This window comes from Sciurus carolinensis, chromosome 16, assembly GCF_902686445.1.
Source record: "Sciurus carolinensis chromosome 16, mSciCar1.2, whole genome shotgun sequence".
NCBI classification, from domain to species: domain Eukaryota; kingdom Metazoa; phylum Chordata; class Mammalia; order Rodentia; family Sciuridae; genus Sciurus; species Sciurus carolinensis.
In genome coordinates, this window is record NC_062228.1 from 44,741,065 (window position 1) to 44,759,251 (window position 18,187).

An 18,187-nucleotide genomic window follows, 5' to 3' on the forward strand; every position below is an offset into this window, starting at 1 on the left:
GAGGTATACTTCCAGTTAGATGTACATTGGATTGACCAACAACCTTGTTTGCCCAAGAGTGGAGTTTTTTGAACACAAGACTTTTCAGCACTAAAACTAGAATACTCTCAGGCAAACCAAGGTTCTTGGTCACCCCGGATGGTATCTTTTCTTTTTTTGATACTGGGGATTGAATCCAAGGACATTTAACCCCTGAGCCACATGCCCAGTCCCATTTTAAATTTTGAGATAGGGTCTCACTAAGTTGCTTAGGTCCATGCTTAGGCTGGCTTTGAACTTATAATCCTCTTGCCTTGACCTCTGGAGTCACTGGGATTATAGGCATGTGCCACCTTGCCCAGCCCCAGATAGTATTTAAAAGGCAACTGAGAAGGACCGGTGAGTAAGGCTGGCAAGTCAACTATCACATGCTGCTAGCAGAATGATAACTGGCCACTAGATTTAACAAAAGAGGGTTTGGGCCATATTAGAATGAATATTTTTTTCAGTGGAGTTATGGTCAGAAGCCCGAGTGAAATGACTTTTAAGGAAAGTGGAAGAGAGTCTGAGGAATTTTACTCTTTTGGAATCTTCCTGCTCCCTCACCAAACAAAGCAGACAAACCAAATAGGAGAGCAACTAAGAGGACAAAATATAAATCCACAGAGAACCTCTATATCAAAACTGTGTGACAAATTATCCCTCTATGTCCTGTAAGAAGAATAATTGGAAATAAACTGCCAGCCCAAGACCCTTTTGGTGTCTGGAACTTTGTGATGAAGTGGAAGCAAAGCAAGAGAGTCTGTAACAGCTCTGAGAAGAAGATCACAGACTTACTCTCTGCAAAATTCAATAGTCCATTCCGAGAGCAGCAACTAAAACTAGAGGAATGTTGCATCTTTTTATAGGCAGGTGAGTACAGGGTAAATGCCACCATCTAAAAGTATCTTAGCAGTCTGGGCTCCATAAATGCTTTTTTTGCCCGGGGGAAGGGCAGTGCTAGGGATTGAACACCGGGTGCTGTACTAGTGCACTACATTCCCAGCCCACCAAAGCCTTTTTTAAAATTGAAGCTAAGTTCCCACGGGGCACAGTGGTACATGCCTGAAATCCCAGAGGCATGGAAGGCTGAGACAGGAGGATCTCAAGTTCCAGACCAGCTTCAGCAATTTAGTGACACCCTAAGCAACTTAGTGAGACTGCCTCAAAATAAAAAAAATAAAAGAAGGACTGAGGATGTAGCTCAGTGGCCAAGTCCCCCTGGGTTCAATCCCCAGTACCAAAAAGACAAAATTTTATTTTAGATAAGGTCTCAAGGCTGACCTTGAACTTGTGATCCTTCTGCTTCAGGCTCCTAAGTCACTGGGGTTACATGCATATGCCACTGTGCTTGATTTGGGCCCCATAAACTCTTGAAATTAAACTATAGTTGCCTTTCAGAACACCTACCAAGAGGATACACTTCTGGGAGTAGAATCCAGATTGAACAGGACAGGAACAACAGGGGCAAAAAGAAGAAGAACTAGATAAACGTTCAGGAGGGGAAGTAGAAGAATCGCAACTCTTTAGGATATGTTAGAGACTATACTTAGGTTTACTTCATAGAAAATCACAGAGAGGGAGCTCTAATGCCGTGAAGCTACAGAAGCTATCCTGGCCTAACCCATCCTTCTAAAAGTAGCACAATGCTCCATTTCAATAAAAATTGAGTAAGAGAATTAAGATAGATTACAAACTGGGGGTCTGGTGATGCATGCCTGTAATCCCAGTGGCTCGGGAGACTGAGGCAAGAGGATCGCAATTTCAAAGCAGCCTCAGCAATTTAGGAAGGCCCTAAGCAACTTAGTGAGCCCTTATCTTAAAATTAAAAAAGGCTTAGGGATATAGGTCAGTAGTAAAGCACCTCTGTGTTTAATCCCCAGTATCCCTCCTGCCACACTATTTTTTTAAAATGGATTACAAAAATGTATTTAGTTACCATATGACCCAGCAGTATCATTTCTGGATGTATATCTTAAAGAATTGGAAAACTGTGTCTCAAAGAAATATTCATATCTACATTGATAGAATTATTCACAGTAACTAAAAGGTGGAAGCAACCCAAATGTTTAGCAATGGATGAACAGATAAACAAAATATGTATTGTAGATACATATAATAGAATATTAGCCTTAAAAAAGAATAAAATTCTAATTCATGCTACAACAGGGATGAAGCTTAAGGATACAATGTTAAACAAAAGAAGACAGTCTCAAAAGACAAATAGGTATGATCTCACTTAGATGAGCATTATCTGGAATAGTTAAGCTCATAGAAACTCAGACAGAATGATACCAGAGACTGGGTGGAGGTGGAAATGGAAAGTTGTTCAATGAATACAGAGTTTCAGTTTTGCCAAATGAAAGAGTTGTGGAAATTGCACAACAACGTGAATGTACTTAACACCATTGCATCATACTTTTAAAAAATGATTTAAGACGGTAAATTTTGTGACATTTGAACAAAGAAAAAAGGAAGCTGGGGCAGAAAAAGCCGTTAATGCAAATGAAGACAGGAAAGTGGACCTCAATCCAAACATATCAATAATTACAATAAATGCAAATGGTGTAAACATACCAAATCAAAGATTTTCCAAATGCATAAATATACAAGATCAAATTATATGCTGTCTATAAGAAACTCACCTCAAATATTGGTCAATTAAAAGTACAAGAATAGAAAGCGGTATAGCATGCAGACACTATAAAAAAGATGGGCAAAGTTGTTATATTAACATCAAACAAATTTCAAAGAAAGATGATCACCATGATAAAGTAGAACATTACACACCCTAAAGAGTCAGTTCATTGAAAAGACATAGCATTCCTAAACCTTTATGTACCTAATAACAGTTTCAAGGCCAGGAAACAAAAGTGACAGAAAAGAAACGAGAAACAGATAAACCCACCATGTTAACTGAAGACTTCAACATGCTTCTCTCAGTAATTGATAAAACTACTGGATGGAAAAATCAGCAAGTAAATGGAAGAACTGAGCAACACCATCATGTGACTGAATGTAATTGACATTTATAGTACAATTTGCCCAACAATATTAGAGTCCTAACTCTTCTCAAGTGTATATTGAATGTTCTTCCAAGTATCATGAAGCAAATCTTAAATATGTAAGGAACTGGGGCTCGGGTTATAGCTAAGTTGGTAGAGTGCCTGCCTTGCATGCACAAGGCCCTGGGTTCAATCTCCAGCGCCACAAAAAAAAAAAAAAAAAAGAAAGAAAAAAGAAAAGAAAAAGTGAAGAACTGAAATAATACATTGTATGTTCTCTGACCATAATGGTATTAAATTAGAAATCAGTTAACAGAAGGATAAGGTTAAACCCTCCAATCATATAGACAGTAAACAATACATTTCTGAGTAATGCATGAGTCGTGTATTACTTTCTTCGAGGAAGAAGATTTGACAGTAAAAGACTTGGATACTTCATCAGAGAATGACAAATAAACACAAAAAAAATGTGTTCGGCATCATTAGCTATTGGAGAAATATAAGTTAAAACCATGATAAAATGCCATTAAAAATAAAAAGTAACTATAGAATGGCCAAAATAAAATACTGCCAGTACCAAGTGATGGCAAGGATATCGAGCTACTGGAATGCACACATTGCAAAATAGTACAATTACTTTGGCCGAGTTTGGAAATTTCTTTTGAACTTAAATATTGTATAACCCAGGGAAATGAAAAACATTCTCAGAACAACCTGTACATGGACATCTGTAGCAGTTCTGTTCATGATTGCCCCAAAATGAAAACAACCCAGATGTCCTTGAACAAGTGCATGGCACATCCATTCAATGGGATGTCATTCATCATTAAAAAGGAATAAGCCATCAACACCTGCACACAGATGGATCTCAAGAGCATTATACTGAAGGGGAACAAATCTCCGAAGATTATATACTATATGATTCCATTTATATTACAATCTAGAAATGAAAAAAATTATAGTGATGGAGAAAAGATCAATTGTTTACCAGAGGTTAGGAACAAGGAAAGGGAGTGACTGTAAAGGGATGACATGAAGCAGTTTATTGGTTGATGGAACTATTCTGAGTAATGGTGGTTACATGAATCTCTACATGTATCAAAATTCATACCATGACACTGGAAAGCTGTGTGTGTGTGTGTGTGTTTGGTATTGTGGATTGAACCAAGGGCACTCTTTCTCTCTGTATTTTTTTTTTTTTTTTAAATATTGAGACAAAGTTTCACTTAAGTTTCTTAGACTGGGAACTGAAGGTACAGCTCAGTTGGTAGAGTGCTTGCCTCACAAGCACAAGGCCCTGGGTTCAATCCCCAGCACTGCAGGAAAAAAAAAAGTTTCTCGAGCTAACCTTGAACTTGGGTCTTTCTGCCACAGCCTTCCATTGGCTGTGATTACTTGCATGTCCCAATGTCCCTGGCAGATTCCTGTTAATTTTAAAAAGTTAAAGCTATAGAAAAATATCTTGTTTGAACTATGTACAAAATTATAAGGTTAAAGAGAATGAAGAACAAAATAACATTCTATAGCTAATGAACAGCACATAGTAAGTCATGTTTCAAAACTAGCTCAAGACCAGGCACAGGGGCAAATAGGAAGAAAAGACCAAGAGGACAACAGGTATTGGCAAATATATTAGGATAGAGAAGATTATTAGATAAAAAATTCTGAACTTGACTAAATATGAAAAGATACATTCCAAAATAGAGAATGAGTAAAATACATAAGAAGATTGTGTGTATATGAATTATATATATAAATTATATATATAATTATATGTATCTATAAAAGATATGGGCTGGGATGGTGGCTTAGTGGTAGAGTGCTTGCCTAGCATGTGTGAGGCACTGGGTTCGACTGTGAGCACCACATATAAATAAATGAATAAAATGAAGGTCTATCAACATCTAAAAAAAATTAAAAGATATGTATGTGTGCACATTCAAGTGTTTATGTGTTCTTAAATATAAATGAGAAAACTGAGGCCAAACACTGATTATTGTCAAAATATACTGACTGCTATGTATCTGTAACAAATGATGTTGTATTTTTTTTTAAGCCTGAAAAATTGAACTGTGGGTGATAGAAAGGAAGAGACTTTCCTTTGGCTATATTTTGTAGATTTGAGATGAACTATGTAAATATCTTCTGCAATTACAAAACAAAATTAAATTTAGGAAAATCCCTAAAACCAAAATAGAAATGCAGTGATTCAATCTAAATATGTATCCAGTGGTTATGTATCCTTAAATTTGTAAGAAGCCACAAATAAAACCCTTACACTGTTTCATCATATTAAGTGGTAGCAGTGCTATATTGTTCTGAGAATGTTATGTGTTACTAGGGGATAAAAAGAAATGAGGAATTTAGTTGGAATCTTTTGGTACCTGAGACTCAGTACATACGGACAAAGGAAATACTGATCAATAACATTAAGTAAAAATTCTGTAGTCCTTAATATGAATTGGAAGTATATTATTTTGAACTCAAGTTCTATTTTATCTTTCACTATATATTGTAGAGGTTAAGAGATTTAGAGATTTATTTAGTCTCATATATAGACCTCATCTAGATCCTAATTTAAACAAACAGAAAAATACACATATATAATTATGCATTTGGGGAAACAGGAAGACTAATTGGTATTTGATTTTAAGTAGTCTGTGAATTTTTTTTTTTTTTTTTTTTTTTTTTTTTTTTTTTTTTTTGGTGCTGGGGATTGAACCCAGGGCCCTGTGCTTGTAAGACAAGCACTTTACCAACTGAGCTATCTCCCCTGCCCCGTCTGTGAATATTTAGATATGATTATTATTATACTTTTGCAAAAAGTCCTTGTCTTAGAGATTCATGCTGAAATGTTTACAGATGAAATATGATGCCTGGAATTTGCTTCAGTATAATCTGTGGAGTTGGCTATGATGAGTGGATGGATAAGATTGTCCTCAACTGGGTGCGGTGGTCCAAGCCTATAATGCCAGCAGCTCTGGAGACTGAGGCAGGATAATCGAGAGTTCAAAGCCAGCCTTAGCAAAAGCAAGTCACTAGACAACTCAGTAAGACCTTGTCTTTAAATAAAATACAAAATAGGGCTGGGGATGTGGCTCAGTTGTCAAATGCCTGTGAGTTCAATCCCCGGTTACCCCACACACACAACAAAAAAAAAAGAGTGTCCTTAAGTTGATAATTGTTGAAGCTCAGTGAGTGTTATATTGGTTTTTCCTCCTTTCTTAAGGTTTTCTGTGGTGAACTATTTTAAATCTGAAAAAAAAAAACTAGGAACTCAAGAGGCAATGTGTAAATGGTGAGGAGAGATAACTGATGTTAACTTTACATAGCCCCTCTAATCTGTAATAATGCTGTGTGGGGAACGGGCATGTAGTTTTCTAGGAGGTCCACATATAGTGGTCTTAGAAAGGAGGGAAAAGGAGACTTTGAGAATGGACATGAGAAACTACAGAAGGAAGACTGAATAATACTACACATTCATGAAAAGACACCTTACTACAGTGGTTTTAATAAGGGTGAAAAGATAATTATGACTTTATATAAGTGGTAATGATAGAGGTATATGGATGGATGGTTAGGTATATATATCATATTTTCATTTGCATCATTTAGTAATTTAGCTTTAGCTTAATCTACGTTTAGTTTTGATTTTTTTTAGTCTGTAGGAGATGAAGTAAAGAGCATGTATCTTGTGAGTGATACGGGAGAAACTAAACAGGAACACATGGTCAGAACTATTCTGTAATTGTGAGCACAAATGATTACAATAAATTTATTTATTTTATTTTATGGTACAGGTGATTGATCCCGGGTGTGCTTAACCACTGAGTCATACCCCCAGCCCTTTTTTTGGGGGGGCGGCAGGTACCAGGGATTGAACTCAAGGGCACTCAACCACTGAGCCACATCCTCAGCCCTATTTTGTACTTTATTTAGAGACAGGGTCTCACTGAGTTACTTAGTGCATCGCTGTTGCTGAGGCTGGCTTTGAACTTGAGATCCTCCTGCCTCAGTCTACTGAGCTGCTGGGATTACAGGCATGCACCACTGTACTTGATCTTTTTTAAAGTTTGAGACAGTGTCTCACTGTGTTACTTAGGTCCATGCTTAATTGCTGAGACTGGCTTTGAACTTGGGATTGTTCTTTATAAGCAAGAAGTTAGTAATTCTGTGTCTAGTGAAAAACCCTTTTCCTTTTTTTTTTTTTTTTTTTGGTGGGGCTGGGAATTAAACCCAGGGACTCATGAATGCTAGGCAAGCACTTTATGACTGATCTACATTCCCAGCCATAGCCATTGTTCTTGCTCTTTAAGATAAATAAAAGGTTACATATCAACAAATTAATGATTGTAAGATTTTCATACTTAGTATTGTTTTGAACCCAGAGGTGATTCACCTTTGAGCCACATTTCCAGCCCTTTTAATTTTTTATTTTGAGACAATAGTTTTGCTGAATTGCTGAGGGTCCTGCTGAGTTGCTAAGGCTGGCTTTGAACTTGTGATCGTCATGCCTTAGCCTCTCAAGTGGCGGGGACTGCAGCGATTGCCGTCGTGCCACTATTCCTGGAGATTCTGTGATTTTTAAATCCAGAAAATTGCAATAAGAGAGAAGATACTTAGATTAGATAGAGAATAAAGTGATGAACCTAGTTAGGGCTGACTAGCCTAGACTTTCTAAGGAAATAACTTTTCATTTGAGACATGATGTGAAACCAGCCAGGCAAAGAACTTGGTTTAGAGAATTTCTAGCAAATTGAACAGTTGATGGAAAACTTTGGAAAGGTAAAAGACTTGGCTTATTTCAGATGTTTGAAGAATAATATTTGGTCTATACTGAACAGTGGGGAAAGCAAGTCAAGAAATGTTGGATAAGATTTTGACTGAGATATGCTGAAAGGAAAGGTTATGGACAATATCATGAATTATGGTAGTGTTTGGATTTTATTCTAAGTACACAGAGTACCTAAATAGTCTGGCTATTGCACACAGCCTCTGCCAGCAAAACCTTACTTGAGTCCAGCTGTCCCTATGTATCTAGATATAGGACTATACTGATGACTTTCTTAGGTTAGGAGACTCACTAGATACTGACATAGGACAGATTACTTATCACTGTACTTATTTCTGCAGTAGTCTTTGAGAACCTCAACTTTTATTGTTGAGTCCACCCTTGGGCGGCTTCTCATCACTCCTTATAGCAGCAGATAGGTGAACTGTTTATCCATTGTCCCCTCACTCATCCTTCCTTACTGACATCTCCAATTTTAATTGAGATGTCCACGTTCCCGACTAGAGTATATTTCCTTACCTCTCTTGAAGCTACTCAAGTATACATACATGACAGTCTGGCCAGTGAGAGGAAGACCAACATGCTATGTGCAACTTCCAGAAAGGTCCCTCAAAGTGAACACTTTGCCCTGATCACCACCTGCTGCCTTTGTGAAATAAGGAAAGGAAAACCTGAACGCCACCTTGGGCCATGAGGTGACCTTGAGAACACAAGCCTCACAATAAGTGTGGCAAATAGGAGTGGGGGCCTTGATACTCACCAAGAAAAAGCCCACCTTCAGAATTCTTATGTGCAGGAAGAACATGCCCATGTATTTTAAGCAATGCACATCAGGGGAGTTTGTGTGTCTGTAGCCATTCCTAACCTTGCGTGTCCTGACCCTGTGCCTGAGCATGTTCCATGGAGTCTGGACTCTTATTAGCCAATTTTGCAAATGAGACCTCAACACAGGAAGTCCCCTGCCTAAGGTGATTCAATCAGATAGGGCAATGTGCTAAGTCAGTGATTCTCACTTCTGGCTGCATATTAGAATTTCCCAGAGAGCCATACTAAGACTAGTTAATTGGAAGTGTGGTGAACATAAAAATATATACGCAGTCTCAGAGAAGACTCCCTTACCTTAAGATACTTAGAAAGGGGAAAAAGAGACTTTGCAGTGAAGTCTGGCAGACACCCCCTTAACCTAGAGCTCCACGTGAACACCAGTCATGGGTGACATAGGATGCTGCAAGTACACAGCCCTCCTGTGGTGTTCCTGCCAAAGATGCAAGACCTCACCTATCTATGAGGAAACACTGGAAAGATAGATGGAAGAAATAGAATAGTACTCAAATGGGATCCCCTTATGCATATGGAAAGAGATAGTTCACACAGATGAAGAAAATACTGTCTTTTCAACAAAATATCTCAAGTCAAACCATGGAGGCCAGAAAGAAGTGGCACATTTTTTTGAGTATTGAAAGTACTTTGTATCCCACATCCTATATCCCCAAGAATATTCTTTAAGAATGAAGCAGACCTACACTGTTAATTATTAGGGGACAGGCAAATCAAAATCACAGTTACTACTTTACACCTATAAAAATGGCTATAATAATAATTTGTCACACATTGTGTGTATCTGTAATCCCAGTGACCCATAATACTGAGGCAGGAGGATTGCAAGTTCAAGTCCAGTCTCAGCAACATAGTGAGACCCTGTCTCATAAACAAACAAAAATAAAATGTGAGGGCAAGGATGTGGAAATTTGAAACTTGGTGCATTGTAACAGAATATAATAAGCTGCCATGGGAAACAGTATGGTGGTTACTAAATAAAACAAGTGTAATCACCATATGATGCAGTTCCAGATAGTTTTATAAGAAACTGCTTCACAAATTTTCTAGGCAAAGTTCATCTTAAAACTTAAAACCGTAGCTGGGGACTGTGGCACATGCCTGTAATCCCAGCGACTTGGGAGGTGAAGCAGGAGGATCTCAAGTTGAAAGCCAGCTTAGCAACTTAGCAAAATCCTGTCTCAAAACAGAAAATTTTAAAAAATGGCTGGGTTGTGGCTCAGTGGTAAAGTGCCCCTGATTTAATCCCTGCTACAAAAACAAAACAAAACAAAAAATAAGACCAAACAAAAAAGCCACAAAAACTTTAAATTGTAGGTATATGAGCTGGGGTTGTAGCTCAATTGTAGAGCACTTGCCTAGTAGTGTGACGCCCTGGGTTCAATTCTCAGCACTGCATATAATTAAATAAATAAAATAAAGGTCTATTAACAATTAAAAAAATTTTAAAAACTATGGTCATTTAAAAAAAATATGGAGGCATGTTCAATGATTACTACAGAAATACTTTTTGTTTACACAACCTATTGTGGGTGTTCTGTTAGAGAAGACATCCTCAGTCATCTCTGAGCTCACTGTTGGTTCATCACCGCACCTTCTAGTTCTTCATATTAATGTTATAATAAAAATAAAATGAACATATGATACAATGTTTTACTTGGAGAGAACATGGTCATAATATAATCAGTAAATGAGGAGGCAGGGTAGTACACAAAAGGATGCCATGAATACATTTATATTTCTGTGGCAGCCCCTGAAATGTTTGGGAAAGCAGAAACACGGACGAGTAGAGTGTCCAAGCAAATGAGACTCCATATTCCGAGACTTTTGGTAGACTGAGAGTAGAACATTGTTAGACCATCCTCTCCACTTGCTACTCACCTAGGAAACCAAGGCAGGCTTGCATCCCTGCTTGAGTGCACAATTCTTTTGTTAGTCACCACTGTTAGCATATAACAGTATTTATTAACCTACAAGTAAACTTACTTTAGACCTAATCCCTAGATCCCCATGTGTCTGAAGAGAAGTTCTGTAACCTTATCTAACCTGTCCCAGTTATTTTACTCTAAAGTTTATCCTGAATGTAGTCTAAAAACCAACCAAACAAAAAGCAAAGAAACTAAGCATAAATATAATTATTCAAGGCTACATTTCACAATGTTCTGTTCAGACAAGGCATGATATATTTTATTTTTATGCACCTTTTAAGTTTAATTTTTTTTTTTTTTATCATGTCCTTTCCCTCATCATCCGATACTTTTTTTGCTCTGAAAGTATCTGCAAGTTCAGGACTGACAAGTATGATTACATGTACTGTCAACTGGCAACTACTGTCCCTTTCTGCAGGCCAGAGGGGGCTGCTTAATGTTTTCAGTGTCAGATGCTTGAACCATGAACTGTTTTCCTGGTTACTGCTATGTTCAATGAGTAAAAGGCTTTTAAAATTTTCTGAATTTTATTAGACTTCATACATACAGTAAATGCTAGTTATAAGTACTTCTTCCCAAGAAGGATCTAACATGGTTCAGATTGCTATTGAGCTTCATATGTTCATGGATAAGATGCTGTAAAAGTTACTATCTTAGTAGATTTCTGATTCTCAAATATAAAAATCTTTCCAGTGATTGATCTTGGATTTTTCAGAGAACGACATTTCCTTTGAGATAGGTTAAGTATAAGAGGGTTATTTTATATGAAAAATATTTTTCATAATTCTCTCTACTTATTCTCAAATTATACTCACCTGTTTCTCTTCTAACATCCCTTTCTCCTGTGTGAATTCTTTGATGTTCAAAATGTCCTAAAATCGGCATCTAGTATTCACTTGTAATTGGAATTGCTCTGTTTTGTGTAGGACTTGAGCAACAAAAGGCCTTCCTACATTTACTGCCTTCACACAAACAGCTTCGCACTATTATTAAATTATACGGTTTTTATTTTTATCTTTTTTAGCAAAAATTCTCTATTTGAATGACTGCTAAAAACTTTTCTACATTGACTGTTGAAAAAGGTCTCAAATGTTTAGCAATATCTCCCATAACTGAAAAGACTTAAGATATTCTCCTGGACAAAATCATTCCAGTGTTGAATATACACCAAAAACATAACAAGAATAATTATGGCATTATTTTTATTATAACACAAAATATAAAAATACAAATATCCATCAATTGGATAAATAGCAGTATATTCTTAAAATGGAATAGTATATAAAATGAATATATACTACTGCCACATGAAATGCTATACCAATCTTAAAATGTTCAGTAAAACAAAGCAGAACATGAATTCATGGTGTCTAAATAAAAAATATGTAAATAAAAATTGAAAGCATGCATAAACTAGTTTAATGAGGTTATAAGCCAGGGAAGTGGTAATTTTTTTTCTTTTTCTTTCTTTTTTGTAGAAGTGGTAATCCTTGGGGAAGTAAAAACTACTTTTTATTTTATAGACTGAAAAAATTCATATTTTTAAAAATTTTAATGGAGATCAATGCTGATACCATTTTGTAGTTTACTTCTACATGTATTGTATTTTTAAATAAAGCCTTTGAGTCAGCAGGTAGGTACAGTTACAAACTATAATTGAGTGTCAGTGCTGACAACCCAATAACAATGATCACACCCATTTCTTTTGCTAGTAAACAGTAGATTTGTGGTGTGGAACTTTAAAGACTGTTGTTACATTTGTGATTAAAATTACATCAACATGTTTAAGCATGCCTTTCTTTTTAAACCTAAAGGTTTACGTTAACTTGGAACGACTTTATAAAGAAACCACTTTATTTATTGCATTTCCATGTTTTCTCCCTTATGCGTTCTCTGATGGACAATGAGGCTTCTCCTGTAACTGAAGGACTTACCACACTCATTACAAATATAGGGTTTCTCCCCTGTGTGAGTTCTTTGATGTACAATAAGATTTGTCTTCTGGCGGAAGTACTTTCCACATTCATTACATTTATATGGTTTTTCTCCCGTGTGAGTTCTTTGATGATGAAGGAGATAAGACTTCCTGCTAAAGGCTTTCCCGCATTGAGGACATTCATAGGATTTCTGACCTGTGTGTATTTTCTGATGTACAGTCAGGGTTGCTTTCTGGCGAAAGGACTTCCCACATTCATTACAGATATAGGGTTTCTCTCCTGTATGAATTCTCTGGTGTAGATTGAGATTTGTCTTCTGAGTAAATGATTTCCCACATTCATTACATTCATATGGTTTTTCTCCTGTGTGAGTTCTGTGATGATCAATGAGGTATGATTTCATTCTAAAAGCTTTCCCACAGTGAGGACATTCATAAGATTTCTCCCCTGTATGTGTTCTTTGATGCGATACAAGGGTTGTCTTCTGGCGGAAAGACTTTCCACATTCATTACAAATATAAGGTTTGTCCTCGTTGTGAGTTTTCTCATGAAGAGCAAGGGTAGTCTTCTGGGAGAAGGATTTACCACATTCATTACAAATATAGGGCTTCTCCCCTGTATGAGTTCTCTGATGTACAGTAAGGTTTGCCTTCTGGTGAAAGGACTTTCCACATTCTTCACAAATATAAGGTTTCTCCCCTGTATGAATTCTCTGATGTAGAGAGAGTGTTACCTTCTGGCGGAAGGACTTTCCACAGTCATTACACTTATATGGTTTCTCTCCTGTGTGAGTTCTCTGATGACGAATGAGGTGTGACTTCAATCTGAAGGCATTTCTACATTGTGGACATTCATATGACTTCTCTCCTGTATGTGTTCTCTGATGATCAGTGAGTGCTGTCTTTAGGCGGAAGGACTTACCACACTCATTACAAACAAAGGGTTTCTCTCCTGTGTGAGTTCTCTGATGATCAATAAGATAGGACTTCCTTCTGAATGCATTCCCACACTGATGGCATTGATAGGGTTTTTCCTCTGTGTGAATTCCCTGATGCAGAATCAAAACTGACTTTCTGCAGAACGATTTCCCACATTCAGCACATGTATGCTTTTTTTCAATATGGCCTGCTCTTCTCTTTTTATTCTGCACAGGTGGTGTTTCCCCTTTGTACACTCTATTGTGTGTGATTAAGCCTCCCTTTTTAAGGAATGATTTCTCACACTCATTGTATCCAAATGACTGTGCTGGAGTTACCATCTTCTGAAACTGCATAAGCACATCATTATGATGGAAGGTCCTATCACTTTGATTATGGGATTTGATTTCAGCAGGGACTGTTTCTTGCTTATTGTTAAGGAGGGATTTCCCATATCCATTGTACTCATTAAGTCTCTTTCTTGCAGGACTTAGATTACTGAGAATTAATCCTGAAACATTTTCCAAAATCTTCCCATGAGTGTCATATTCAGGAGGTAAATTCTTTGAATCAGCAGATTTTTTGACTAGATCAAATGTTCTCTCATATATGCCATTCTTCTCCTTGATAACTCTTTTGTGGTTAATGCACACAACTGATCTAGAATACTTATCTTGGTGTTCCTTGAATTTCATTAACAAGTCTTCAGCTTTCCAGTTTTCTTCTAAAAAAAAAAAAATAACTTGTGACTCTTTATAAATTTGCTAGGGAAAGGGTCTACTGAATTCTAACATGAGGATATGAGACTGTAGAAAAGGCCCAGGACAAATTATTCCCTGCCTGGGGAAGAGATATAGAACCTAAATAAAATGTCTGCTTCAGCCTGCTTCAGCTGGCTGTAGTGGCACCCACTTGTAGTCCCAGAGGCTCAGGAGGCTGAGGCAGGATGACGGCAAGTTCAGAGCCAGCCTCAGCAACTTAGTGAGGTCCTAAGCAACTCAGTGAGACCCTATCTCTAAATAAAATACAAAAATAGGGCTGGGGATGTGGCTCAGTGGTAGAGAGCCCCTGGGTTCAATTCCCAGTCCAAAAACAACAACAATTCTGCTTCAATGTGGTAAAGAGTGAAAAAGACAAATGAGCAATGAACACTATTAATACCTTTTACATCCTGCAGAACTTCATAGACAAAGTAAAATAGAGAGTGGTGGAAAAAGGGATTGATAGAAAAATAGATTCACAGACAATGAAGTAAGTGTATAAAGTGTTGGGGGCTGTGCCAGCCAGAACGGCGCCTGATCACATCGGAGGTGGGGAGGTTAATTGACATAAACACACTCACATTATTTATCACTGGCCATATTCACTTAAGTCCACGCGCACAACGTGTGCACAGGTGTTCCCCAGCGCGCCTGCTCATTTTGACCCTTGCCGTGATGGGGCAGCTGGCTCCTCGCCTGATCACAACTGTCGTGGCCCCGCCCTCCGCCTCCTGGAGGGAATATAAGCGGGCAGTAGGCGGGGGCGCGAGAGTAAGGAACAGCAAACAGAGCAGCAGCTAGCAGAAAGAAGCAAAGAGAAGCCACTAGCAGAAAGGAAGAAGAAAAGGCAGCAAGGAGATAGGAGTGGCTCACACAGTGAAGCAGCAGGCAGCTGCGGAAGGCAGATCACAGAGAAGAGAATTGAGAACACACCTCTAGATGACAAATAGACAGATAGAAATACGTGGACACATCACTAAGAAGCACCTCAGATAGACTCACCCTTAGTTCACAGGATGCAGGATGCACCTTTAAGAAGCAGCAGCAGAACTAAGAAGAAATAGATCTTTGAAAGTGTAGTCTCTCTTAAGCAAAGTCTCTCTTTCTCTCTTATGCAAGGCGTTTCTCTCTCTCTAAGAAAAACCTTTCTTCCTCAATAGCCCAGGGAACAAGCGAATAAGCAAGAAAGCAGCCCACTAAAAGAAAGAAGCAGTTCGTTTCCAGTCCACCACCCATAAAGACCCGCACAAATTTTTGCTGCAGGCGGTGACAAATACCCGTGGATTTTGCACCGCAAAGAGCCAGTGACAATAAAGGGCATTATACTTTAAGCAAAATGGATAAGAAAGTATTTGTAGAAATATTTGTTCAGGGAAAATATTAAGAGAAGGATTATTTTTGCAGGACACAGATCACATATACTTTAATATAGGCAATTAATGAAATAAGTACTGAACACCTAACATGTTATATAATTCAGCAAAGATTAAACAGAAGGTCTTTTATTTGGAAGAAAAGAATCCTTAAGCATAAATCATATACAATCAGACTTCAAATTATATGATTGTATTCAGGAATTGTGTGTGTGTGTTCTAATGAGTAGGCAGCACAGGAATTCAGATAAGAGGAAGGTAGATCTGATGTGAAGTAATGAAGAAATAGTTCATGGAAAAGGAATATAGCTTATGGAAGGGAACACATAACATCAATAAAAGTACCTATGTGATGACAAATTCTCCATTTATGGAAAAACTTTAGAGCCTAAATCAAATGGAAACAGTTTTGTGTGTGTGTGTGTGTGTGTGTGTGTGTGTGTGTGTGTGTGTCATTGCCAGGGTTTGAATGCAGGGGCACTCAATCCCTGAGTCACATCCACAGCCCTTTTTATTATTTATTTTGAGGCAGGGTCTAAGTTGTTTAGGGCCTCACTAAGTTGCTGAGGCTGGCTTTGAACTTGCAATCCTGCCTCAGTCTCCTGAGCTGCTGGGATTACAGGCAGCACCAGTGTGCCTGGCTGGAAACTGATTTTTTATCCATGCACTTTATAAAGATCAGTAAGAATTCCGGATGGGGACAGAGCTCAGTTGGTAGAGTGCTTGCTGCATGCACAAGGCCCTGGGTTCAATCCCTTGCACCACAAAAAAAAATTAAAAAATAAAATAAAATTTTGCATGAGAGAAAAGTTGAAAAGACTAGATGAAGGCTTATTGAGGTAGTCAAAGAGGAGAACTTTCTATTTCAATAAGTAATGGCATATCTTGTTAGGAAAGTAATAATATAAATTGAAATGGGACAAAAGTTATAACAAAGGCAAACTGTAAAAGTAATGAAGAGATGACATGAATTTTCATTTTGTATATCAGTGAGAAATGAAGAGTATAACAGAATGTTAATATATTTCACAGGCTGATAAACAAGTGTGAACAGATCCAGAAGAAATGATGATAGAGAGAAGACTCAGGCTGCTATCATGGCAAGAATACAATAACTAAGAAATAATAGAAAAGAATTTAAGAGCTGAGAAGTCGATAATTTTCATTTCTGACATGCTGTAACAAAACAGGTGAGAGGAGAGACTACAGTACTTTAGAGGGACTAGAGTGGAGGTGGGAGAACATGCGAGTAGCTGACGCCAGAGCCAGCTACAGAAAATGAGCAGCTGAAGTTCTGAGAATGGAGGAGTTGGCATGATTTAAAGGCAGATCCCTTGAAGATATGTTAGAGATTGAAAACTAAGAGTACAGTGAGACAGTGTATATTTATTCTTTTAAACATATGTGACTCTTATGTGTTAGGCACTGTTAGGAAGTATGGACACACTGGTGAAGAAAAGAGACTAAGTTCTAAAATAATCACTCAAGAAATCAGGATAAGAATGAGTTAGTGTTGTTTACCCAAACCAAGGGTTGATTGTAGGAATGATGATCAGCCACATAAAATGAACCACAGAGATTTAATGGAGAACAACTGTAACTAAGGAAAGTCTAAGCAGAAGCCAAGTGAGTTTTAAAGTTAACAGATTTGTAGTGAGAATGGGAACTAAAGCTTAGTGCAGGAAACCCTCAGGTATTATGAAGGAAAAAAACAACAGTAAAGTAAGACTACTTGCTGAGAATTTTCTCTTCTTAAAGGATAGATTTACTTATTTCTTTAGGTACTGGGGATTGAACCTAGGGGTCCTTAATCAGTGAGCCACATGTCCAGCCCTTTTTATTTTAAGACAGGGTCTTGCTAAGTTCCTTAGGGCCTTGCTAACTTGCTGAGGCTGGCCTTGAACTTGCAATCCTCTTGCCTCAGCCTCCCAAACTCACTGGGATTACAGGTATGCACCACCACACCCCTCTTAAAAAACAGATTTAAGAATGCCTGAAAGAGATCTATCACAATGGAAAGGACTGAAAATGCTGGAGAGACAGAAATGAGAAAAGCAAAAAGAAAAAAACTCACAGTACACTTTAAGGAGTAATACCAAACAAACTAGAAAAAAACTATTTTAAAAGAATGATAGAAATTTGTTTTTTGGTTTTGGTTGTTTTGTTGGTTTTTTAAAAAGTATATTTCTAATCTTTAGGGTTTTATATGTATATATTTTTAGCTGTAGGTGGACAGAATACCTTTATGTTATTTTTATGTGATGCTGAGGATCAAACCCAGGGTCTTAAGTGCGAAGTAAGTGAGTGCGCTGTCACTGAACCACAACCAGAGCCCCGTTGATTGTTTTTCTGAGGTGAGTCTTACTATGTTGCCTGGGCCAGCCTCAAACTCCTGGGCTCAAGAGATTCTCCTGCCTCAGGCTCCCACACAGCTGGGATCATATGCTGTGCCCACATGCTGTGCCCATCTCAGAAATCTGGTTTTAAGTTTTATGGACACAAAGGTCATTTTGAAAGTTAGGAATCTTTAAAAAGATACTCCTAAGACATTCCAAAAGTACACCCAACACCTGATTCCTTTAAAATTTACTTTCCACTTTTCATCTGCTTATAACAATG

General features: G+C 37.7%; 2 protein-coding genes across 23 annotated transcripts in view; one reads left to right on the forward strand and one right to left on the reverse strand.

Annotated features, from left to right (window-relative positions):
* Znf461 (zinc finger protein 461) overlaps positions 1-18,187 on the forward strand; it is a 69,696-nt gene that overhangs the window by 6,319 nt on the left and 45,190 nt on the right. The window contains exon 4 of one of the 17 annotated variants that reach the window (XR_007105326.1): positions 16,601-16,758. The exons of 12 other annotated variants lie outside the window; for them this stretch is intronic. The gene's annotated coding sequence lies outside the window, so the exon portion shown is untranslated. Of the gene's footprint in view, positions 1-697; positions 758-2,187; positions 3,217-5,885; positions 6,003-16,600; positions 17,367-18,187 lie in introns of those variants that run through there. 4 more of the 17 variants (XR_007105330.1, XR_007105329.1, XR_007105328.1 and 1 more) reach the window with 4 other exon arrangements.
* Znf567 (zinc finger protein 567) overlaps positions 11,411-18,187 on the reverse strand; it is an 81,736-nt gene continuing 74,959 nt past the window's right edge. For all 6 annotated transcript variants that reach the window (XM_047527438.1, XM_047527433.1, XM_047527434.1 and 3 more), the window contains one exon: positions 11,411-14,158. In XM_047527438.1, the coding sequence (XP_047383394.1) occupies positions 12,438-14,158 (1,721 nt within the window). In that variant the 3' untranslated portion in view covers positions 11,411-12,437. The remainder of the gene's footprint in view (positions 14,159-18,187) is intronic.